Below are 26103 nucleotides of genomic sequence, written 5' to 3'. Positions count from 1 at the left end.
TGTTAATCATGAACAAACTACGATGTTAAATATCATGTGCCTCTTAAAGGTACACATTATGAAGGACATTATTAAGTGTTGCCCCTAAATGATAATTTTACTGAAACCTTGCTTTGTTGTAGTGAAATTATCTTATAGTATCGGTTACAACCCTCAAAGTATTACTGGTTAGTTTTTGTTTTTCTGTTACTGAGCAGCGTAATTCTGTCATCCTCTATTTTCCTAGTGATTATTTTGGGCTTCTTTCATGTAAAGTCTAAAAATACCTAATGCCTAAACAGAAACATGTCTTTTTATCCTGATAAATGTCAGATTAAAGCATTTTCCTGCTTTTAGTGTGTTTTTCCGTAAACACTTTGACCATGATTGATTTTGATTAGCGTGGCTTCAGTGTTTGCTTCAAATAAACAGTAAGGGCAACATAATCACAGTGACGAAACCTAATCTGACCTGCATGGACTTACCAGAACAGATGGGCCCCTGCATATCACCGGTAAAAGCTTTGTATTTGAGCTTTCCGCCTTGTTTTAGTTTTGGTTATTGCTCTGTATTCCTCATCCTGGTTGACCCTTACCACACATCCTAAAGTTACAACACATTTTCCCCTTTGAAAACAAAAAAATCTGCTGAAACTACAATTATTAAATGGGCGTATGCCAATTTATAAATGCACACAACTATTGCACATAACGTACAAGTCACATTCACAGAGCCTGTAGAATGGCAGTTAAATTCCAGCTTCTCTCAAATTGCAACACAAAGCAGATTTTATGTGATGGACTAACACAATCCAGTCATAAACTGGCATTCAAACCATCCAGAATCCATGTAGGGAACAAAGCAAGAAGGTGGAAGAAGGTGCTCTGAGACTAAATGAAACTTTCATGGTAGTGGTTACTGCAAAAATAATAAAAGTAAAAACTGTTCAGAAGTGATGGGAAAGGAGATGAAACCGAGTAAGCCTATAAAAAATCTGTTATTTGCTAAATACAATCATGGGGCAGAGGTCCTGCTAGACAACAACCCTAAACAAACAGCCAGAACTACGCTTGGATCATTTAGTAATTGCCATGTGTTACATTTTGTCTATTCAAAGCCCAGACCTAAATCCAATTCAAAGTTATTAAACTTAATGTTTACAGATGTTTACCATCTAATGTGACTGAGATTCAGATGATACCTCCCTCCATACTTGTGAAGAATTTATAGAGATATACAGCAAAGGATTTACAGGTGCAGTCAAAAGTTGCTGTGAGAAACTTCATAAATACATCCTGCACTGATTATAATATTAAATACTTTTATGGCATTAAATACCAGCTACATGCATGAAAGATTTTGGTTTCCCAAATATGGAAATCCAGGGTGTATGAATACTTTGGCAAGGCGCCATACACGACCTGTAGGGTTGTTGTGGTAACTCAGACAAAAAGTCTGAGTTATTATTTTCAATTATTTTCAAAGCAGTTAAAATGTTCGGATCTTGCATTTCTATCAATTCGATTTTCTTTTTACACTGTCTGCACATTTGGAGAAAAAAGAAACATTTAAACATTTAAAATCTTGTTTTAAATGTTTTCTTGTGAATATAAAACCATGTGCACGGAATAAATAGTGCAAAGATTGTTTGCATTTACTTAATCATATTTAATAACTTGAACAAATTTTTTGGGGGGTAGGACATAAAACAAATTTGTTAAAGTAACTAAATATGATTAAGTAGATGCCAAAATCAGTTGCATTGTATTTGCTCAGTGTCTCTCTCTATCCCGTTCACTTTTAACCTATTTGAAGTAGCAAGAGTCAGTTTGCTCCTCCCTTCCTGGGAAAGCCCACTCCATCTCACACTGTTACTCACCCAGGGGGTAAAATATAAAGCACATTTCTGGTGCTGCTGCTGCAGGTCATTAATGTTTAGGAGAAGGAACAATGGCTGGAGGTTCTCGCTTCTTGTCTGCCTTTCTTCTCTTCTGTGTTTTTGATGCATTTGACAACAGACTAGGTAAGAGGCTCTACTTTCTGGTGGATATAAAATATTAAAAATGCTGTGAAATCTTATTTTTAATGGTGATTTTCCTGTTTTCAGTGCCATACAATGTGGGGGATTGCACTGGTAAGTGCTTCTTTATATAGAGGCTTCAGGATCCTTAATTTTGCTGTTCAACTGTAATTAAGCTGACATACACTTTTGTTTGTCAGAGATGAGAGAAAAGTTGGATTCTGTGACCACACAGCTCCAGGAAACAACCCGGCGTAACAGCCAGCTGGGTGAGTAGACAGCATATCCTTCATGGGTTGAAATGCCTTCTGCAGCTTTGCTATGCTTCATCCTGCACACTCCCTCACAGATGGGGAAGCCCTGGTGTTAAGGAGGGAGGTCGGGAAACTGAAGCTCCAACTCTCCACTTGCAGTTCTGTGTTGCCGTACATTAGTACCTGTAAGACTTTTAAACCCTGAACTACAGCATCTTTGCAGGTGAATTCAACAAGCACAAATCTAAAAATGTTTATACAATTCCCTGGCAGCACATTTCACCCAGCTGCAGAAGGAAATGATTAACCTGCTTGAAGCCATTGATAGTGAGATGTCTAAAGGTGAGACTTCCTGAAACACAATTTGACCTGCAAGTTTGTTCATTTCTGCCTCTAGACTCAGCGCATTTTAAAAATCCAATAATAAAAAAATATATTTCTCCTAGTTTTAAAGATCACGGCACTGACCTGGCATGTTAAAGCTTTACAGAGGAGTGTTGAATCTGCTTCCAACTCAACTGAAACTGAGATAAGAGGTGAGCAGTTTGGTAGATAGATAGATAGATAGATAGATCGATAGATAGATAGATAGATAGATAGATAGATAGATAGATAGATAGATAGATAGATAGATAGATAGATAGATAGATAGATAGATAGATAGATAGATAGATAGATAGATAGATAGATAAAAAGTAGTGGTTAATCATGAAGTGGGAGGAAAATAACAAGTTGCTTTTGAAATGTAAAGCCAATTTATTGAATGCAGAATCTCACCTTTCAGTACATTTATAGCTGCATGTCTTTTGGGGATCCAAAATAAATATTCAGGTTTTGCTTTGCGTCACTTTTGTAAAATCAGGAATACATGCATGTCTCTATTTGCCCAGTTAGATATAAGAGTTTTGGGGTAATTCCAGTAGTAAGATATTCATAATGAATGAATGAATTAATTTAACTTTGACGTCTTATTTGCTGCTCTCACTGAGCAAGAAATGACAACTTGCTTTTCTTTAACTGTAAAATCAATATTATTACTGGAAAAGTTTCAAATCATTTTCTAAAACATTTATTTACAGATTACTGGGTGAGCAACTCCAGCCTCTTATTCATAGTTTGATCATTAGAAAGGTAATAAGAGAAGGGGATCTAGTATTAGTCAGTGGGTGGGACAAAATTGCATCATCATTATCAGTTCGTATGAAATCGTACGAAAAGTTATGCACAGTATTTCGTACGTTTTTGACGTTTTTCCTCGAAAAAACAGATCAGTGCGCATGCGCAGCCAGAAAAAAGCAGATTCTTGATGTCTCTCACTAGGTTGCTTGTTGTTTTGTATCTTAGGGTTAGGGATAGGGTCAGGGTTAGGGTTAATTGTACGTTAAATTCTATGTTATTGAATGGTGCATAAGATGCGCATGCGCAAGGATATCTTGTCTTTAGGCAAGACGTAAAAATACGACGAAATACCACGAAAAAAACGTACGAAATTACTGTGCATAACTTTTCGTACGATTTCATACGAACTGATAATGAGAATGCACTGCATCAGTTAGAAATGAATTCCATGTTTTCTGTGGCAATACTGACTTCAGAGTAAAGAGAACCAGGAAGAAATTCTTATTTGTGAGAAGCAGCCAATCAGACTTCACAGTTTCTACAGGAGTAGCCTTAGCTCATTTTTTTTTGGGAAGTGTGAAAATTAAAATAAATTCATGCTGTGCTTCAGCACAAGAACATTAATTAATTAAAATCATAAAATATTTATATTAATTTCTTCAAATAAAATCAATACATGTAATATGGAGGGAGTGGCGTCCTAGTGGTTAGGGCATAGAGCTTGCAATCCTGAGCTTCTGAGTTTGAGCCCAACTCCCACAAACTGCCACTCTGGGTCTCTGAGCAAGACCCTTAACCCCACACTGGTCCCCGGGCGCCGCACAGTGGCAGCCTGCTCCCCAAGGGGATGGGTTAAATGCGGAAAGTTCATTTCGTTGCTCTGTACACGTGACAGCGTAATGACAATAAAAAGCTAGAAAAAGAAAAAAGAAATTTCTATTAAACAACTGTGTCACAGTCACTCTTACACATGTTCATGAGACCTAGACTCAGCTTTGATGTTCTTCCGAAAGATTTTCAAGACTTTCACTGGAAATGACTATTATCTGAATTCACGTTGAACAGCTCTGAAAGCCCAACTGAGTGCAAAGACCGCCGACCTGGACGCTGAGAATGAGAAAATTAACAAAACTGACAAAAACTGGGAATTAAGTAAGTTTTGAGTTTCATTGTTCCGAATTCCAAACAAAGGGAGGTCCTATTCTCTGGTGATTCTCTGTAATTTGCTCAGTCCTAGCGATAATCTCCCAGCAAGTTGAGATTGTGGACCTGTGGCAGACTGAATTTCTAAGCCAAACTTCTGCCAGTGTTGATGAAAGAATTATGGGTAATATGCTCTGTCTCTGCCTAAAATATTCAAAAACCCTCTATTGAATAGAACTTTAACTTAAGTATCAATGCTATCATTTAGAATGGACAAAATGTAATCCATAACCCTTTGACTTTCACCCTCTGTCTCTTTTAAACCCCCCTCAGCTCTGCAAGAGCTGCTGGACAGGAAGCTTGGCGAGCTGCAAAGGAGAGAACACCCCCTCTATGATGGTCAGTTAGCATTTCTTTAAACGTCTTTAAATGTTAGAGATCAAGAAATAACAATGTTTTTCTGATTAATGCCACAGTGCTGAAGCTGATTTCTGTGCGCACCGAGATTAAGATAATGGAGAGAAGGATCAATATCCTGAATGATAAATCCAAAATTGAGGTTTCTGGTGAGCCTTGCCCTAAATGTTTGCAACATAACCAACATATGTCCAGTTTTACATCTTGAGCTTGGTTTTCATTTTCAGATGCTAAGCGGCAACTGAGGCAAAAAGTTGAGCAGCTGCAAGGAGCAATTATGCAGCTGACTGATCGGGAGAATGACAAGAATCTTAGTAAGCCCGCAGTGCAACCATCTCCAATCAGGTTGCTGTTTTAAGTTTGCGCTGATCCAGTGTGCTTTGATCTTTCAGCGAGGGAAATTCTGCGGCTGCAGATAGAGGTGGAACGTTTGTCAAATTTGATTTCGAATCTGGACACAAAAGGACCCAAAATCACAGGTGAATGGAAGCATGGAAAACATCCAGTGCCTTAGAAGGCAATTCATTTTATCCAGATTTTATTGATATACCACCACAAGATTGTGCATAATTGTGGATTAAAGAAAATAATACATGGTTTTCTAGTTCTTTTTCACAAATTAATTAGTAATATACATATATGTAATTACAGATAGAAGTCATTTGGGGCACATCTCTCCTACAAACCTACAAAGAAATATTTCTCTCCATTTTTCTTAGACATAGACTCAACTTTATTTATCCCTTAGGATTACTCCTTCAGGGAAATTATGGTTCTAGTAGCTTACATAGAGTACAAAGAGTTAAAGCAAGATGCCATTAAAGATAAAAATACAACAGACGATATGAAAAGACTATATATAGTACAAAAGAGCATAAAAAAATTGTAATGTCCTGGAATATGTGTCCTTTAGATATAAAAATATCTGCACTGTAGAGAGCCAAGGAAAGACTACACAGCTTTGCCAATGTTTCAAATGTTTTCCAGCGATTCGCAGGGTTTCTTCCAGACATGTTGTGTAAAAAACGCAATGCATCTCCCATCGGCTTTGATCAGCCTCACAGAAAAGCCTCTCCACAGCATGATGCTTCAACCTCAATGTTTCGGGTTATGGATGGTGTGTTCAGGCTGATATTTAGTGTCAGCTTTCCATCATAAATATAATTTTTAAACATCAGCTCTTACTGATGTTTCCTGGTTTTAGGGAGACTTTTTTCTGCTGTTCTTTCTTATCATCCATACTTCTGGTTTTCCATCCTGAGCTGAGGATCTCTGCAGAGTTACCATTGGCCACTTGGCTTTGATTGATATTTTCCTTTTTCTGCATGTCAGCTGTGATAGAGTTGTGTTATATTTCTGTATAATCAAAACCTTCCTTAACTTCGGCGAAGCTTTAAACCCTTGCCTATGAGCTGCGTTCCTTCCTTATCATGACTTGATGAGATCAAAAAGTCACTTTTCTGAACCACTGGATTTATACTGACTGTAAATTACCAACACGTGGACTCAAGTCATTGTTTAAGCCACTTGCTCCATTGATTTCTGGCTATCAGTGGAAAAAAAGCAAGCTGAACATGAATTCATGTCTCACTTTTTGGATTTTGGTTCTAAAAAAGAATTGAAACCATGTACTATTTTTATTCTTTTACAGTTATGCACTACTGTCACAAAAAAACAATAAACACAATTAAACATTTTTCTGTAACCTGATAAATCTCTAAAACAGTTATTTCATGTTAATTTGTCTCATAACTATTATGAACTCATCTGCAAGTACTTGAAATTGGTAAATACAGAAATATATTAAAATAAGCTTTTTTTTTATCATTACCATTATTATTCTAGAACTAACGGAGCAGATCGAGGAAAAGAAGAGAGAAGAGATTTTTTTGATAAATTTAATGAGAAATGCGGACAATGCTGTTTCACAGCTGAGTGAGTACGAACAGAAAGGAGATTGGTCTCTGCCCTTGCAGAAAGTTTAATATATAATTCACCACAGAAGGTAAAAAAGCTTGTGCTTTTCCTTTAAACAGTCATGAGAAGTATCGTCATAATGGAGGAGCTGAGACACCTACAGCCGACTACTGGTTCGCAGGGTGAGTATGCCTCCAATTATTTTGAAATATATCAGATTATTGTTGACATTTATGCCCATTTACTATCTTCTTACAGATGTTCTGACGCTCATTCAAACCTATAAACAAGACTACGGCAACGCTCAAACTGAAATACAGAGTCAGCCTTCCTGAGCAACTTTATCTTTGTGATATTTATGACATTGTTTATATAAAAAAATTCGACAACTGAGCAATTTTTTTGTTTTTTCCCCTTCCAATATAAGATCTGAAGAAGCAGCTGAATTGGACACGTGAGCAATGCTCTGGACTCCAGGAACAATATAAGAGTGAGCAGCTTGAGTGCAGCCCGAACTGCAGATTTGTTGTTGTCTGATCTAAAGAATGATCCTGTTTTTTTCCTTAGGGTTAACGGGTGACCTGGAAAATAGGATCGAACAGCTGAACAAAACTGGAGACTCTCCAGCTGCCCTCAGTCAGTAATTTGTTCACATTTCTATTGAAATTTGTGTTCCTACTTAGTTTCTATTTATGGTAAACTTTTCTCATTCATGTTCGACTGTCAGTTCTGAGTTTAACAAGCATTCATGATGAAATCAAGACTTTAAAGAAGAAGATCTTAACCTCAACCGATCCAAATGACAATGCAAGTAAGTACCAGTTAAACGTATAAGGGCAGCTTTAAAAAATTTTCCGTTTTAAACTTTTTTAATTGGAAAATGACTGTAACAAATGGGATTAGCTACCACAAACATTCTGACTGATGGACTAATTTCTTTAATACTTCATCATGAAAAAGTACGAAATGTCAAAATATTTCCTGTAAGTTAGCATTTCAATGATTTTTTTAAATGATTTTTTTTTTCAGATCTCCATGAAATTTCCATTTCTACTTCTTAAAGCTTATTTTTTCTCCCCTTCATCTTCCCCCAGGGCTACAGAAGCTGCTGCAAGAGAAAAAAGAGGAGCTGAACACCAAGACTGCAGACATAGAGAGACTGATTCCCAACTCACAGATAAGTGCGTCTGTAGTGATGCTTCCAGATCATTTACGTTTAATTTAGATAATTTTCTAGCCTTAAAGTGCTCCTGTTTGACACATTCAGTAGAGTCTCTCCCAATCCCACTGGGATGCCAGTGCTTACAGATCTCTGGGCTTAGGAAGCCTGGACATGCTATTTTATTTCTTAAGTAAGTGGATTGATCATGTCAGCTGCTTAATAGGATCTTTTTTGCTGCAGCCGAACAATGGAAGGATGACCTCTGCTTTGCATCCCCTGGGCACAAGCCTTAAATTAGTTCATTTGGAGTCCTGGCAACAGGAAGTGGATGTAGTTAGTGCCGCATAACGTCAACATGGTCAGACGTATTTTAAATTAACTGCATGTTTACGACCATTAGGAAGCTCTCTCTGTGGTCTTTATGGAACCCAGGAGGTCTACGATACTCTTCTAACAAAACTAGATGCATTTAGCATTGACATGCATGAAGTATAGATTAAACTATTTGTGGTTTTAGTACACAGTAAACAGAATAACTGTTTAATGTTGTATCCCCCAAACTCTCCTCTATTATGTTCCAGTTTTGATGATCATCAACCTTCTGAATGACGTCTGGGATCTTCAGAGCAAGTATACTAATGGGACGACTGAGGAGATTACAGGTACTTTAAAATGACGAAATGTTGTAATATTTTTGCAGGGAGTGTTTTAGAGATGCGACTTAATTGTTTCCCCCCCAGCAATGCAAGAGAGACTAGAGGGACTGCTCAGTGAGCTGGACAGCACAGAGGAGGGAAACATGAAGCAGCGTGAGTGAAAACTGCTTTCCTCCATATTTAATATTCCATACTGTGTTTTTTTATTCTAAGGTTGTGTTTTGCTCTTTGATGCCACATAATAACAAATATTCTTGATTCTTAACCCCTTTCCGACTCTTCTATCCATCTTATTTATCTGTAGTGTTTGGGGTAAATACTTATTTTTGATATACTCTTTTCTTTTTTTATATATTTTGTGCTTCAGTGATGACAATCCTGATCATGCAGAGTCAGGTGGAGTATCTTCAGAAACTGCTGCCAAAAGCGGAGGACTCAAAGACCCAGAAAGTTACTCGTACGTATTTCTACCTAACTGGACTAATATCTATATGGAGGTTTACTTTGCCCTCCAGAAATATTCATAACCCTTAAACTGTCTCATATTTTTGAATTACTTTTATCTAAATCTGGTGGTTTCACTTTTTTCACCAATAGAGAGTGTTTTAAGTCTCCTCAAAGTTCCAAAAAAGTTATAAAAACAATCCACAGAACTTAGTTTCCAAGTTTGAAGGCGTTTCACTTCCCATCCAGGAAGTTCAAGTTCAAGGCTTTATTGAGTGGACCAAAACTAAATCTCTAAGCACCCTCTCCAACACATCTTACATGGTTTCTAAGATTTAGAAAATGCAAATTGAACAGGAAGAATGGGTCGGCCCTTTAGGAATGGGGAGTCGTTGCGTTCCCAAGAGAAGGGCCCGGTACTCTGACCTGGATGACTAAGAATCTTCACCAGCACTCCTCAAAGTTAGCACTTATGGGAAAATAGGAAAATCTTAGAAACCATTTAAGATGTGTTCTGTGCTCAGATAAAACCAGAGCTGGACTAACGCTTTAAATCCCACTCAGAACACCAACACCAACCACAACATGCTGGAGGAAGGTGTTTCTTCTGCAGCAGCAGGGACACTGCTCAGTGTTGATGGGTAGATAGACTGTGTGAAGTCATCAACCATCCAACCAGAGCCATAGCATAGGGCTATTTTGGATCAAAGCATATTTATGAGTTAATTCACTTCCAAATTCTACAAAATATTTGCTCTTATTCTGCTATTTTATTTATTTATTTGTTTGTTTTTTTGTTTATTTAAGGATCCCTGGGGTTAATTAAATAAATAAATCCTTCCTGGGCTCCATTTTTGACCAAAATCATCACAGTCAGTTTATACAACAATGTGTATGTCCCTAGTTAAACAAACATAATTTTCTTATTAATTATATATTTCTTAAGATTTTAATTCAAAAGAGATATGATTTTGTATAAATCTTATATTCTGTGGCAATATATTCCACAGAGAGATTGTGTTTTAATACATTAGTTCTTGGCTGAGACAGAATAAAAGTCAGATTAACAGGTTGTCTTTTATTAAGACTGTGTCTCCTATAAGTAGGCTCTAGTTTAGAGAACAGGCTGAAGGGTTTGGGTGAAGTCCAGATTTTATGCAGAGACACCAAATAACACAATACCTATGTCTGCTATTCAAACAGATGATGGAAGAAACGACCACACTCGTAGAAAGGTGGTTCTGCTGTGTGTTGAGTCTAGAAGTACAGATTGCAACCTTAGTCTCAGAAAATGTTCAAACCATCATAATTTTCCTCCCACCTCTCAGTTATCCGTATATTTACTTAGCTGAATCCCATGAAAACAAATGAAAAGACTGTTTTTATTAATATTGGGTGTATTCATGATCTCCTGCAAATGACTGATGTTTTTATTTCTTTTTTTTTGATAAATCAGAGCTCAGTAATGAGCTTGAAGCCAAGCAGGCAGAGTTGGATCAAGTCTTCATGGAGATGGCTAAAAGCAACCAGAACACCACTGATCTATGTAGGTGACACAGGAAAAAGTTGTTGTAATCTTTAGTTTTTATTTATTGTCCATCTGCCACTTGTCAAAATATAAGTACCTATTATATGTTAAAATACATATCTACATGTTTTGTTTCTTTTTTCAGTGAAAAACATCTTTTCTCTGCAAAGCCGGCTCAGGCAACTGGAAACCGACAAGGAAATTGAGGACAAAGCTATTATATCCAGTAAGTAGACTCTTGCTTTTTACTGTTATGAACAAATCAATAATAACCTTTAAGGATCAGAAAGGTAGTACAGAACGTCGTTATTTATCTTGTGATAAATCTTTTTTTCTTTTTTTTAGATTTGAGAGAACAACTGAAGATGAAAGAGAAGGAGAACGTGGAATATCAGGCTTTGATCAGAAGTACGTCTAGACAGGTTTTTAGACCTAGTACACATAGAGACCCCTGGTAATGTAAATACCTTATGAATTACAGTTTTATATTTGTAATGTGAAGCTCTGCAGGTTGCTTTGAACCAGACTGATGTACAGTGTTCTCAGGATGAGCAGAAAATTAAAGGTGAATACTATTATTTCTCTTGGCTTGATTTTACAGCAGATGTTCTGAGCTTAAACGAAAATTATTTCGTACCTTTTTTTTTAGATCTGCAAAAGCGTTTGGACGCCGCAATTGAGGAACTCGGTACCAAGTCAAACAGAGTGACATCTCTCAGTAAGTCATGTATATTCTGCCTAAATTATTTCTATGGATATAAGGATCAGACGCTGTCAGTACCGATGGAAACCATGTCACTTCCTTTTTTTTAGCTCTTCAAGTTTCTACACTGACTCTGCAGCTGGAAGAACTGAAGAAACAGCTGGAGAACTCTGTTTCTCAATCTGTAGCTAAAGGTGGGTCACGAGAACAGTGCAGCCAAGTGTGCAGTTTAGATGCATTAAGAATCATTGCTGTTACTGTAAAAGGGTTTTGGCAACTTCAAAGGCTTATGTTGATGTTAAAAAATTATTTGCTGTAGTTCAGCCCTAGCTATCTTTATTTCAGTACAGTTCCAGCTGAAATCAATCAGCTGCCTCAAAAAGAAGTTTGATGATTGAGATCTATGTAGTTTTGTGTTGCCCGTAGTTACCTCCAGCCTTGCTGAAGCATTCCCATATGATCCAAATGTGCCGAAGATGCAGATATGGATGAAAACACCCCGTAAAAGCAGCTTTTTCCAGCTAGTCGGGTTTTATTCTGTGTATTTTCCATCAGAGTGGAGCCCAGTGTCCACAGCCACACAGGAAAAAGAAATGGCTCAGTGATCAGAACTATGAAAAGCTTAGAAACTGGTCAGTTTGCAGAAATCAGTAAAGGGAACAAGTTGTGATCATCTCCAAGCAGTAATCAGATAGGAACAGGTCTCTCTTTTTTGGCCTCAATATTGAGATTACAACAGGACATATTAAAAAGTAGATACAAAAAACAAATATCCAATAAATGACGATATATGCCCTTGTAAAATAGATTTAAAAAACAGCCCAAAAGGTATACATGCAGAATCAATAAGCGTATATTACAATTAACATTGGACTAGAGAAAAAGATGGATACCTTTATAATGTATGCTAAAATATGATTATTGCTGTTCATTACATTCTCATTATTCATAATCTTTAATCACATTTTTCTTAAATATGTTTTTAATCCTTACTAATTTAGTGCAATTGTTTGACTCCGACTCTGTTTAAGTTGTTCCATACATCAAGAAATACAGTTGTTTTATATTTATTCATGGTTTTCTGAACATTTTATACCCTCTAAGATCATAAGCACTGTCTCTGATCCTAAACAGGCCTCTGAATATGTACTAGCGACAAAGTGTTCTTTAGTTTTTACACAATTTGAAAAGTTTTAAAGTCAACCAAATCTTAAACTTTTTATGTTTTTAGATTGAAAAAAAAATTTATTTGTATGCTTTTCTATAATCTGCTTCATTCACAATTCAAATAGCTCTCTCTAAAATGATAAACAAAGGATTTATATTAGTTTCAATGCAGTACATCAGGTAAGGCAAAAATAAGGAACAGTACAAGAGATGTAGCTTTATTTAATTTAAGAAAATCTTTAACTTTATATAACACCTCCGATTTTTTAGAAAATGTTGATCCAGCTTAAATTATTTTCTGTTTTTACCCCGAGAAATTTTACATAACTTGCTCTTTCAGTATCTGTGAAAATTATAAATTCACACTACTAATTTAAATAACACAAAACTAAGAAGCAATAATAAATAGAAATTTTAAAATGATAATTTAGTCAAATAAAATATTAATTTTTTTATTTTTATTTCAAAAAAATATACTAAAAAAAAAAAAGACGGTCCCAGACAAATGAAAAGTATCTTGCTCATAAACAGTGAACTAGCATACCGGTCCACAGGAGCGGAAAACACCTGATTTCACTAATTGCCTCAAAGTATTGCTCAACAAAATCTTTAGTTAAGAGCTTCCTCTGGGTCAAATTCATGATTTCCATTTTTTAAATAATTTTTATTTATTATTTATTGTCAGTTTTGATTTACTTTATTGGCAGCTGATTGTTTTCTGTCTTCAATGGATGGGTATTTAAACTTTCAAGGACAGCTGTATTTACCCCACTAGTCGGTTCACCCAAGGCAGACAGGTCCTAGGTGAGGGACCAGACAAAGAACAGCCCAAAGACCCCTTATGACGAGCAAAATAAATGGATTTGTGTTCCCTCGCCCGGACGTGGGTCACCGGGGCCCCACTCTGGAGCCAGGCCTGGAGTTGGGGCATGCCGGCAAGCGCTTGGTTGCCGGGCTTTTATCCACGGAGCCTGGCCGGGCACAGCACAAAGAGGAAACATGGGTCCCCCTTCCAATGGGCTCACCACCTGTAGGAGGGGCCAAAGGGGTCGGGTGCAATGTGTGATGGTGGCAGTCGAGGGCGGGGAACTTGGCGTTCTGATTCTCGGCTGAAGAAGCTCTCAGCCCTGGTGAGGTGTTCCAGGCACATCCCACTGGGAGGAGGCCCAGGGGGAGACTCAGGACACGCTGGAGGGACTATGTTTCTCGGCTTGCCTGGGAGCACCTTCGGATTCCCCCTGAGGAGCTGGCCGAAGTGGCTGGGGAGAGGGACGTCTAGGCCTCCCTACGGATGGATGGATGGATGGATGGATGGATGGATGGATGGATGGATGGATGGATGGATGGATGGATGGATGGATGGATGGATGGATGAACTTAAAAAAACTCCTTTTCACTGTAAAAAAGACCTTAGATTAGGGATGTCAAAGCTATGGAGCAGGGGCCAGATGAAATGTTTTTGTGTGGATTCTGGCTGTAATTCAAGAAAGTGACATAACAAAAAGTATGTACTTTTATTATCTATGTTTTTTTGTTTGCTTACTAGTTGCCTTTTTTATTAGCTGATTCAATTTCAGCACAGCTGCATTAAGGACTAAGGCCTCCATATTCTGTATGGGTCACACGACTTAAGCCTGAACTACTGTTAGACACTAACAGAGATGGCAAAAGTACTCACTTTCCGTACTTGAGTAAAAGTACAGATACTTGTGTTAAAAAATACTCTGGTAAAAGTGGAAGTACTGATTAAACTTCTTTATTCAAGTAAAAGTAACAAAGTACAGGCTTGTAAATTTACTTAAAGTATAAAAGTAAAAGTAGAAATCACTTTTTTCATGCCATTGCCTACATTTTAAATTGATGTCTGCCAATAGGACTAGATCTCTGTTGTGTTCATTTTCAATCATCTCGTCGTCCATACTACTATGCTAACGCCACCGCCACCAAGCTGCAATGATTTGCCGCGAATGAATACCGCCGAATCTGTCGATTCATCTTGTAGTGGTGCTTCAAATGCAACGTAGATTCCCATCCAATTAGATTGAATTTGGTATTGATGACGTGAAAAATAATAACGGTAACTCCATTGAAATGATTCAAAACTAAAGTAACGAGCCAATTTTTTAAAATGTAAGGAGTAGAAAGTACAGATATTTGTGTAAAAATGTAAGGAGTAGAAGTAAAAAGTCGCCATAAAAATAAGTAGTAAAGTAAAGTAAAAATATCAGAAAAATCTACTTGAGTACAGTAACGAAGTGTTTGTACTTCGTTACTTCCCATCTCTGGACACTAACAACCATGTCTTTCATTTCAATCTCCCAGTAAAAAGTACCGTAAACATCCAGCATCTTTTACTTAAAGTCAGATGTGGATCAAACAAATATTCCTGTCTTTCTTCTGTATATAGTTTAAAAAACTTTTGTAGGCCAAAAAGGAAAAGAATCATTGATCCAAAACATCTCTAAACTGTATATCTGTTCATTAAATCAAAACGTTTGGACACCACTAGTTTAAACCATTACTTTTCTATTACTATGTCAATGTTTTATGTTTTTTTTTAAGTTGTCCATATTTAAATGTCCTGTTTATTCAAAAGATCTTCAGAGAAGTATTGCTCAGCAAAGTGCAAAGCTGGAGAACAAAACAGAGGAGCTGAGAAAACAAAGCACTGAAGCACAAAGACGTGAGTTCAATACAAAACAAAAAACATAAAAATCACAGATTTTTATGGGTGATGCTGATGTGAGGTGAGATTAACAAAAACAGCTCTTTTAGTTTTACAGATTATTGACACACAAGTAAAGATCGAGCAGCAGACACTCACTGCTTCGAATGAATCCGATTACGCCAAGGTCAGAGGTGAGTCGCATTGAGCTAAAGCTGCAATCATTTCTAACTGATCTGCATAAAAAAAGCAGTGTTACAGTAAAATAATGATGCGTTTCTTCGTTTTAACATCAGCTCTCCAAGACCACCTCAATCACTTGATAGATGGAATTCAGGATACAGACAATGAAAACACAAAACTAAGTAGGTGCAACTGAAATTAATGCAACATGCTGTGCATGCCTGCAAAGGATTCCATCTGATCTTCTTTTCTTCCCCCATCAGCTTTACAAATTTTGGTTCAACAAGAAGAAATAGCAAGACTGATAAAGGAGCAGGAGAGCCAGCTGGGAGCAAAGGCCAAAAAAATTAAAGGTGTGGCATCAAAGATGGTTTGGAGGTGGGGAGACATAAGGGAAACACCTGACGATTTTGTTTTCTTTTTTAAAGATCTGGAAGACAACTTAGAGTTGGTCAGAAATCAGATGCAAGCAAAAACTGATTTGCTGAAAAAAAGTACCACCAGGATATCAAATCTGTGTAAGAAGAATCAAGCCTTTATTAAAAATGAACAAAAAAAACCCATCATTATTACATACTAATGACATTTAAGTGGCTTAAAATGTTTGTTTTTTTCAGCCGCTCAGATCATGGAGCTCCATGAGAAAATTGGACCACTGCAGGAGGAATTAGCAGACCTCAAACAGACATATGCTGAAAATCTTGCAGGTAAAACAGCAGCAATTATGCTAATATAACATAAAATTTTCGTTCTTATCTCATATGCCCAATTTTTACATCCAGATCTTGAGGAGAGACTCAATATCACTAAGAACAAACTGCAAAACACTGAACTTCAGCTCAAGAATGCTAACACAGAAAACTATAATCTAAGTATAAATTAATTTCTAATGATTAATGTAACATGTTGTTATCTCCACATGGTAATAGATTGGTTTTCTGTCTCTGACAGTAAAGAAAATAGCAGATTTGAAGGCTGAGCAGAAAAAAGCCAAGGAGGAGGCTTCCCAAACTCTGAAGAAAAGCACTGATGGTTTGTTATTTTGTGGATCTTGGGAATCCTTACCAACAGGGTGCCTTAAAAAAGGATTCATATGCCTAACTCACTACACACACAAACTTGTATGCAATTTATTGGGCTGTTATTTAATAGATTAATATAAGGTAAGGCATCATTTCATAGGGAAATGAAAACTCTCAATTATTTTTTTAAACCTTAAACTGGGAGATAAGTGTGATGTATGTTGACATTCATCCAACTTGAGTCAGAACAGTGCCTCATGTTGCTGCAATTACAGCTTCAGCTATTTTGGGAAATGACTACCTGCTCTGCATGTCTATGAAATAACAATTTTGCTCCCTCTGTTTTCCAAACAGCTCCGATGTAGTCTTACCTGACGTATAACGTTTAAAATTTTTAAGTCTTGTAGATTTATATGGAGTTAATTAAGTTCCATTACTGTTGCAAGCAAAGAAAACGTTTTGTAAATAGAAATTTGAAAAACAAAGAAACCAAAAAGTTTAACTTAAAGAAAAAAAATTTATTCAAAAAAAAGTTTGAGTATTTTTGCTGTTTTCTCAGATTTTTATTTATTTATTTTTCATATGTTATTATTTTTCAACTTTCATTAAATACAAAATACAGTTTTCAAAAATATAAAATCTGATATATTTTTAGAACATTTGAAATTACAAATTCTAAAAAAAACAAGGTTACTTTAAAAATATTTTTGATACAATTTTTTGTTTCATTTCGAGATTACTTTTTTTTCACATTTCAATTTATAGAAAGTGTTTTGTATTTTTTCATTTAGAAAACTTGATTCTTTGTTTGCAACAATAATGGAACAAAGCTCACTCCATACGTTTAGGTCTGGACTTTAACTAGGCCATTCTAAAACATATGAAGGCTATGATTATTGTTTTTATCCTGTATTTAACTCCACCTAGCTTCTGGTCAGCTCTGACCACCTTACCCCTGCCTTTTCAACAATAGTATCCCCACAGCATGATTCTGCCACAACCATGCCTCACTGTAGGGATGTAGGTTAAGGTGATGTTTAGTGTTAGGTTTCCAATGTACATTAGTTAGCAATGCCAAAAAAAAAATCAAACTCACTTTTATCTGACCCGAACTTGGTCTTGATCTGGTTTTCTACTGACAGACCATTTTGCGGCTTTATCATAGCAATGATTTCCTTCTGCCACTATACCATGAGGGCCAGATTTGTTAACTGTACAGCTAATGGATGTCTTGTTAACGAATTCTCTTACCTGAGCTGTGTAGCTCTGCAGCTCCTCCAGAGAAGCTGCTTCTCTTAAAAATGCTTACATCTGTCCAATTTGCTGCTAGGTTTGTTTTGTTAGGTTCACATTTGTGCCAAACCCTTATTAATTTCTGATTATGAAGGGAAAACATTAACAAAGTTAGCATTTCCCTTATATTTCAGCTGTGTATCCGTGGTTTTGTTGCGTTGATTGTCACTTAAGTTCTCTAACAGACTTCTTAGCCTTAACAAAACAGCTTGATTAACACACGTGGCTCATGTTTAAGCTCATGTTGGTCTAGTGGTTAGAGCAGTAAGCTTATGAAGGTTGCAAGTACCCCACAGCCTGCACTCTGGGTCCCTGAGCTGGACCCTAAACCCCTGATTGCTCCCCAGGCTTCAATTATTATTACTTGATTTAACGTAAGGGTATATGACTAAAGAGGGTAAATTGTAATTTCATGCTACATTGTTCAGATTTGAAAGATATGCTGTATTTTTTTTTTAGATTAGATTAGATTAAACTTTATTGTCATTACACAGGTACAGGTTCAAGGCAACGACATGCAGTTTAGGTCTAACCAGAAGTGCAATAGCAGCAAGTGCAGGATAAATAATGGTTCCATAAATACTGGACATGGGTTTCTACTGAATAAGTATAGAGATCAATACCATTATAAACAGAATCTTACTAAAAGATGAATATAATATATAGATAACTAGTGTTATGGACTAAATTTACAGCAGGATATGTACCGAATATAATATACAGGTGGATATCACTATAAAAAGGGTTTTTACAGCTATGTACAATAGCATATATACAGTTAGGTTTTACTATAAAATGAATAAATAAAGTTTGCACAGAAGCTATCTAAATTAAAGTGCAGTGGAAGGTTATTGCGTATTACAGTTTAAGTACGTTAATGGAAATGTGTATGTAAACAATTGGTACTGTGAATAAACAGTCAGCAGTGCAAATATAAACAGTCAAAAATGCATTCGCCAAGAGTCTCATGCTCTACCGACTGAGCTAGCCGAGCTTTTTCCTCCCATTCCAGAGCTCCTTACACATACGAAAATGCTTGTGATGTAAAACAATGTTCAAGGGGTATGATTACTTTTCCGAGGCACAATATATGTCATAAGAAGGTCAAAGAACATATGGCACTTGGTTCAGGCAATGCTTCTCTCTTTTCAGCCCAGGAACGACGGAAAAGGCAAGAAAAAGAGAACAACAGACTCGAAAGCACCAACAGAGGTACAAAGCTGGCAAAAAGTCCTGTAGCTTTATGTCTGTTTAGTCTCAGTAACCTTAACGAAACCTACATCTCAACATCTCTCAGTAAACCGATTGCTTCCTCTGCACTAATCTGAAAATGGTTACTAGCCAGGACAGATAAAAGCTTTATTTTCAAAAAATAAATACATCTAGGGTTGAAAAGTATATTTACATTTTAACTTTGATTTTGGAGAACTAGATGCAAGTTTAAAGGGTTTAATTAGTAGTAACAATAATTGCCCTCATGTTACCCTAGAGTCATTAAACCAACAGATGAGTTTGTCTATGTTTTGGTCCGACTTGATTTATCTTGAATAGTTTTCTTTATCTCATAGTTTCTCAATCTTCTAAGCTTACCATTTGCATTTCTTGCGTTTGTTGGTTGGATGGTTTTATAACTGGGAAATACTCTCAATCAGACTTGAAGCAACAGGTGGAAGAGCTGGAAAACTGCTGCAAAGCCAGCCCTAACTGTGAAGGTCAGAGATCATCAATGACTATCACTGCGTAGATCAAGTTCTACTGATTCGTTTAGTTGAATTGTTTTTTTTTTTATTGAACGTCTCATATAACAGACCAAAATAGACAGCTGCAGCAGTGCCAGGAGGATGCAGATCTTCTCCATCAGTTCCTTCAGGAAAAGGACGCCGCCCTCAAACAGCTGCAGGATGAAATCGAGGAACTGCGCCAGGAGAAGGATAAATTGCAGGATGACTACGACAGTACGTTTCCCTCAGAATCACAAGCTAAATATGTGCTCAGACCAGAACCATCAAGGCATGTTTTGATTTATTTTTTTGCTCAGATCTAGTGAAGAAACTAAATAAGGTGGACGACAGGACCATCCATGGCGGTGAGTCACAATCAAGGGTTTTCACTTAAAGTTTGGTGACAGATTTTGCATGCATACTTTGTGCTCTGCGTTTTTTTAAACATGTGGTGAATCACTATTTTTCTTTTCCAGAGAGAGTCACCTGGGATCCAAATACGGCACATCCGAGAATAGTTCTGTCTGCCAACAACACCGAGGTATACACCACCAACAGGGTCCGGGTCCGGAACAACCCCAACAGGTTCGACGTGACACTCGGCGTCCTGGGTGCCACCGGCTACTCAAGCGGCCGCCATTACTGGGAGGTGTATGTAGCGGAGAAGAACTGCTACCACATTGGGATGGCCAGCGATGCAGCAAGGAGGAAAGGGTCGTTAACCTTCAGGCCCTCATACGGTTACTGGACCATAGTCCTGAACAAACAGCAGGAACTCAAAGCCATTGATAGGAGATCTCACACTCTGAAGGTTGATAGGCTTCCTGTCACGCTGGGAATTCTGCTAGACTATGAGAAGGGACAGGTTTCCTTCTATGACGCTACAGCCAGATCGCATCTGTACTCGTTCACGGGTCACGATTTTACAGGCAACATCTATCCCTTTCTCAACTATTGTGTTGAAGATATTGATAATTCCAACCCAATAGTTTCACTTAATCCAGGATCAACTGACTGGATTAATTAAGCTACAAGTTCGGTTTTGTCACATTTGTCTAACAAGCGTCTCCCTGGTGAACAAATGTTTTCACAGTGGAATATTCTACTGAATTAAAGGGCATTTACACATTTTGTCTTTGTGATTGTGATTATTTGTGACTTGTTTCTCCCGGCATTGTTAACATCTTTTCAAAAAAAAAAAAAAACGGAGTGCACCCAGTCTTATAAACTTGTTTTAATGAAACCAAACCATCCAACTTCATAAAAACACAACATGGTTTTAATATTAACATGTTTGTCTTGAGAAATATTACAAATCTGTAGAAAAAAACTCACATCAAGTGATCACAAAGGATTCATCACAGTAAAGAACGGAGTTCTCTGAGTGTAAAAAACAAAAAAGGGTTTGGTTTAGAAAAGCAGGGACACTCTAGTAAACTGATGGAGAGATTTCCATCAATAGTATCCAATGAAAATATAATAATATCTGAACAAAGAACTCCCAAAGTTCTGGTTCTACATAGACATCAACTGAAATCACTTAAGTTTATTCACTTATTTTACTGAGCCTAATAAAAATTTGGGATATTCTCATAATTCCTTCATTCCCTGGTCCCTACTCAAAATGACAAAAAAAAGCTGAAGCCCATTTTTTCTCTTTGGTGCATTGCAGCCCTTTCAGAAATAAACAGGAATTGGTCAGAGTCGGTAAGTCAGACCTCAAAGGAAAACTGAAAACCTTTATCAGCCAGGAAAATCCTCACTGGTACGGCTCCAGAGAGAGTCTAAGAATTTTTTTAAGACTTTGACCACTATTTGAAGTGAAAAAAACAAAACTATTCATACAAGGTAATTTATTTCAGGACCATATCCCCTGTCCAGTTGCCTGCATAAAAAATATCTAATGAAGTTGCTCCAATCAGTTTGCATTTAATGGGAGTTTTTATTCAAAAAGAATGCGCCTCTGTCTGTCTATCCATCCATGTACTCGTCCGATGGTTATCCACCATCCATCAGTTCTGTTTGCATTGACAGTTTCAAAAATCCACATTAGAAGTCTGAACAGTGTATAAACCTTTGATTTAATTTCATACTTAACTTTGCTTTTCTAAAGTTGGCTGAGAGATCTAAATATATGAATCTGGGAAAAAAAATGTAAACTCATAGGTGTGGGAGAACCCTAAAGAAACCCTACCACAGGCTCCCTGCAGCCTCTGATGGATAGCTGGTATTATTCTCTCCCTGCAGTGCCTGCTACACTCCTGTAAAAGTGGGAAACAAACATGGGGTCCTTCTCTTCCAGCATGTGCAGAAAATGATTCCTCTCATCTTCCCCCCAGGACTCAAACCACTGGGTCCACAGCCGCAGCTGGCACTCGAAGATGTTGGGAAGTTTGTCTTTGACCTGTCAGAATGCAACAGTTAATACAAAAAATGTTGTGTAATCCCAAAAGGTGTGTCTAGACCAGAGGTGTCAAGAAACGAAGCACAGATACTGTGTTAGTGTACTTAAGTACACTTTTTAGGTATCTATATTTGACTCCATTACTAATTTTTCTTCCTACTTCTGACTTCTACTCATTACATTTTTACACAAATATATGTACTTTCTATTCCTTACATTTTTAAAACAAATGTTACTTGTTACTCTTGGCTTCGATTTAATGTTTATAAATATTTATTTCACGTCATGTGCTCCATCCAATGCAGATCATTGGCTCCATCCACATCTAGTGAAAACTAGTGTAATGGGATGGGTCATATAACGCAAACACTCATTGGTTAGCTAAAGGAAATCATTAGAAGCAAGCAGGTGTTCTTCAAACTGCAAACATGAATTGTCTTTGCCATGCTACAATGTTAGATTGAGTACAAGATGCTGAAATGTCAGAAAGGTCAGACACAGGCGAGAGCGTATGGGGAGACGGAGACCAACAAGACCTCCCTCATCCTTGGCCCTATCTCAAAGAATTTTTAGAAATAGTCGTAAACTGAGCTTTCAATTTATATAGTGGAATCTGGCTTTCTTTCTTTAAGGGATATTTTATACTTTAAGTAGTTTTTGGAGCTCATCCTTTTTCACTTTGACTTAAGTAAAGAGGTAAAGTTGATACTTCAACTTTAACCAGTATTTTAAGAAAAGTCAGTATCTATACTTTTACTTAAACCTTTATAGGGCACTCAGTGAAATACTTTGAAAATCAAAATTTCACTTGAAAAAATATGTAGATATAAGTACAAATTTCTTAAATTAGGTGTATTTACCATTTAATTTTAGTTGGTAAATTAGATAGTTTGCCAATGGAGTGAGTATTTTTGCTCTTAGAATAAGATAATTGGATAACATGCACTTGAAATAAGACAATTAAGTTGTGTCTTCTTATTTTAAATGTAAATTGTCTTGTTCCATTGGCAAGGTGTCTCTTTTGCCTCCTCAATCCAAGAACAAATGCACTTATTTTAAGAAAGATTAAATTTAAATTTTTTCCAGTGTTCTTGCTAATAGTGTTATTGGAAACCAGGAAAAGAACAATATTACCTTTGTAACATAAAAAAACTGGATATTTTGATGGCAGAAATTAATGTTAATGTAATAACAAGAAATGCCAGTTTTCCCAAATATATTAAGAAAAATAACAAAAGGGCTTTTATAAGAAACTCATGAAAAACACTCTAAGAGTGAGAGAAACACATTTTTTGGTACAGCATAGCCTTATAGGCAATGGCGTAATGACACAACAATAGGCAACATTATCTGGGTGCTCCCCATGTGAAGTACACCACCCGGTTCACCTGACACCAGTTCATCTGTTATTTACTCCACCCTGTGTTTTAAACCTAGCTGGCTTGGCAGCCATTTAATTAGGTGACGTCATGGTTATGGTTTCAATCTAATCTGGATTACCCATAATTCCAAGTTGTAGCGTAAAAAACCCCCCAAAAAATAACTCAAATACGTCGTTCTTTTAATATCTTTATTGCGGTTTGAAACATATTATATGAGTGTATTTTTTTTACCAACTGTCTAATGAACTATACTCAGTTATTAACATAGTAATTAAAAGCACTGTCTGCTTTGCTATTGGTGTTGTGTTTGAACGCCTCACCATCATGTTGAAATCTGGCATGTGTTGGGGTATAAATAAGGTCCGCTCAGCTAAATTAGGAACAGAAGGGTGTAAGAGAAATTTTTCGCACCATTACATTTGCAAAGATACGTACGACCTAGTCCACAATTGCGCAGGGGGGCTACCAGGAGTTCATGACGGGGCCCCTAAGAGGTCAGAAGCCCCTATGCAACTGCAGGCTCCGCTTACCGATATTTACACCCTTGCTAAGAGGCATCAAACCTAAATGTAATTGTTAACTTTTAAACTTTTCAATGATTGCCCGATTTTTAACAAGCACGTCCAGATATGAACACATTACCCCTGTGCTGTCGTGACTCCACAGGCTTCCAGTCCGTTTTAGAATTGATTTTAAACTTCTGCTGTTTGTTTTTAACGCCATTCATGGCTTGGCCCCCTCTTACTTGTCTGAGATTTTAAGTTTTCGCAATTGTGACAAAGCTTTGCGCTCCTTGGGTCAGCTTCTGTTAGAGGTCCATAGGTAAAGACTCAAACAGTGGGGCGATCGTTCTTTTGCCATCGCTGCTCCCAGACTGTGGAACAAACTACCCCCTGACATCCACACCACTACTGACAATAGCCTTTTTTTTTTTTAAAAGCTAAAGACCCACTTTTTTTTAAATTAGCATTTAATTCTGACTAGGGTGTTATGTGTTGTTTTATGGTTTTGTTGTAAAGTACTCAGGGTACCATTTGGCTATTGTAAAGGGCTATACAAATAAATTTGATTGATTGATTGATTGATGAGCTTTTTACCTTTTTTTTCTTGACTTAACTTTTTTTCTTCAAATTTAATTTATATTAGGTAATATATCATCCAAGGGTTCATCTAGTTGGGCAAATACCAAAATAAGATGTGCAGCCATGTAGCAGGATCTTTGCTGAATGGCTGGATATAGATCTAGTGCTTCTAGATTTCACTAAGGGACGGGGGGACTCCATTTATAAGGGGTCTACAAGTGATCAAAGATGGTAACTTGCCCTATAAAGGGTCGAGTAACAAATGTGTGTAGTTTTGACACCACTGGTGTAGACCTGGGACAGTTATAGGATTACCTGAAGGGTACTGAGTGAGTCTAGGAGGGTGCACACTTTCCCCGGCACGGCTTTCCCGACGAGATCCTGCAGGAACCTCTCCTTCTGGGGAGCATTCCAGCCTTGGAACCAGCTCAGGACGCAGCGCTGCTCCTGGAAGGTCACATAGGAGATGGGCTCCGGTTGTCTGTCACGGCCAGAACAGGACAGCTTCTCCAGGCTGGGAGGACTTGCTGCACCGGGAGGAACCGATGGGAGGTCAAACGGGCCCGTGGAGGACAGGCCTGCCCCGCCGATGCTCTGGATCGCTGATCCTGCTGGAATACTTGTGGGATTAAAGGGACTACTGAGGATGTTGGAGGCTGTAAGTCGTTGGCCGTCAGCGGCCTGCTGCTGGTATGGACCCTGACTGACCTGACTAAACCACGACATTTCTGAGGAGGTAATTTCAGTCAGGAAAAGTTTCCTTAACAAGTCTGAAAGGCGAGCGGCAGAAAAAAAAAAAAAAAACCTCCCTGCTTTGTTTACATGTAGCTTAAATAAAAGCACCGCCGGGGCGCTGATTTAAAGTGAGCATCTTTTAACAGCAGCTGTTTAATTAAGAAACGTGGCGTTCTTCAAACTTAAACTACGTCATTTTTGCTCATATTTTCAGCACAGTAACGTCTGCTTGGCAGTAATCCTGTAGCTGCAGAAAATACACAGAAAACCGGAAGCCGTCTACAAGAACAGATCCTCGGGGGGGGGGGGGGAGTTGCGCACTTTTTGCGCAAGATGTTGTTTTTAATTTTTAAAAAGATTAAAAACACGAATGAGAATGTACGATATAGAAAACATATGAATCCATGCTATTGAATTGTGTAATCTGTTATATTTATTTCATATCGATAGTGTTTATAGTTGTAAGAGGTGTTGTGTCCAAAACTGTTTCCATCAAATATTCCACCGCGTTCAAGCTGTTGCGTTTTTACTCGACGTTTTACGGCCACTGGCAATAAATCGTCATGGTGCATTCAAGTACATCTTGTACAGTAAGATATATATTTTAATTTCAAATACGGTCCTATTAAAATAAATATATTAGGCTACTTAAAAACCACTCTGATACATTTTGATACATTTCTGATACATTTCCATGAATGAAATTGATTGTATGATATATAACTTATTTTTTTTTATGTTATTGAATAAAAAAGAAAATGACAAAACAGTTATGAAGGATTAGGTGGTGTTTTAATGTTTCAATTTTGCCTTTTCTTGCTCAGCCCGAGAGTACTAGTCTTTTCACCTTGTAGATAATTCAAGCAATTTTCTGATTTATTGTCCTCAAATTAAGCATAAGAGCAGCAAAAAATTGGAATTATCTTGAAGTTTCAAATGTGTATTTCGAACTCTGTAAGCTTTCCGTAGTGTGTACAAAAACTTAAAATGGACATTTTTGAGTTACAGTTCTCATTGAGGCTACCAGGACCATAGTTCACCCCTTAAGTAGCTGCTATATACCTTTCTCCTGTTTTGGCTTTACCTGAGTATTCCTGATTGGAGAAA

General features: G+C 37.3%; 2 protein-coding genes across 2 annotated transcripts; one reads left to right on the top strand and one right to left on the bottom strand.

The window, feature by feature from the left end:
- The first annotated feature begins 1768 nt into the window (after positions 1–1768).
- On the top strand, positions 1769–20526 carry si:ch211-14a17.10 (putative leucine-rich repeat-containing protein DDB_G0290503). The gene is made up of 41 exons (XM_038300503.1): positions 1769–2002; positions 2087–2113; positions 2200–2268; positions 2349–2438; positions 2527–2595; positions 2700–2789; positions 4438–4524; positions 4604–4699; positions 4849–4914; positions 4992–5081; positions 5160–5246; positions 5325–5411; positions 6778–6867; positions 6969–7031; positions 7108–7170; positions 7277–7339; positions 7417–7485; positions 7577–7660; positions 7944–8030; positions 8593–8673; positions 8752–8820; positions 9035–9124; positions 10568–10657; positions 10785–10865; positions 10985–11047; positions 11142–11204; positions 11289–11357; positions 11453–11536; positions 15106–15192; positions 15285–15368; positions 15471–15539; positions 15621–15710; positions 15786–15875; positions 15975–16064; positions 16140–16229; positions 16309–16389; positions 18825–18884; positions 19325–19384; positions 19481–19627; positions 19711–19758; positions 19870–20526. Exons 1-41 carry the CDS (start codon positions 1930–1932, stop codon positions 20418–20420), a joined length of 3687 nt encoding a protein of 1228 aa, XP_038156431.1. The 5' UTR covers positions 1769–1929; the 3' UTR covers positions 20421–20526.
- An 86-nt stretch (positions 20527–20612) lies between these two features.
- Positions 20613–25275, bottom strand: cunh14orf119 (chromosome unknown C14orf119 homolog). The gene is made up of 2 exons (XM_038300502.1): positions 24577–25275; positions 20613–21797 (listed from the first exon to the last, which is right to left on the bottom strand). The coding sequence occupies exons 1-2, from the start codon at positions 24985–24987 to the stop codon at positions 21624–21626; spliced, it is 585 nt and encodes a 194-aa protein (XP_038156430.1). The 5' UTR covers positions 24988–25275; the 3' UTR covers positions 20613–21623.
- Between the last annotated feature and the right edge of the window lie 828 nt (positions 25276–26103).

This window comes from Cyprinodon tularosa, unplaced genomic scaffold, assembly GCF_016077235.1.
Source record: "Cyprinodon tularosa strain WSP-4 unplaced genomic scaffold, ASM1607723v1 ctg45, whole genome shotgun sequence".
Classification (NCBI taxonomy): domain Eukaryota; kingdom Metazoa; phylum Chordata; class Actinopteri; order Cyprinodontiformes; family Cyprinodontidae; genus Cyprinodon; species Cyprinodon tularosa.
The sequence above is the reverse complement of the archived record's forward strand: the minus strand, read 5'-3'. Positions and strand labels throughout refer to the sequence as shown.

Bases quoted from the DNA above. Each gene is read 5' to 3' on its own strand.
- cunh14orf119 (XM_038300502.1), bottom strand. From the start codon at position 24,987: ATGTCGTGGTTTAGTCAGGTCAGTCAGGGTCCATACCAGCAGCAGGCC. The intron at 21,798-24,576 runs GTAATCCTATAA...GCATTCTGACAG, and splicing joins ACTCACTCAGTACCCTTCAG to GTCAAAGACAAACTTCCCAA.
- si:ch211-14a17.10 (XM_038300503.1), top strand. From the start codon at position 1,930: ATGGCTGGAGGTTCTCGCTTCTTGTCTGCCTTTCTTCTCTTCTGTGTT. The intron at 15,369-15,470 runs GTGAGTCGCATT...TTTTAACATCAG, and splicing joins CGATTACGCCAAGGTCAGAG to CTCTCCAAGACCACCTCAAT. The intron at 15,711-15,785 runs GTGTGGCATCAA...TCTTTTTTAAAG, and splicing joins AAAGGCCAAAAAAATTAAAG to ATCTGGAAGACAACTTAGAG.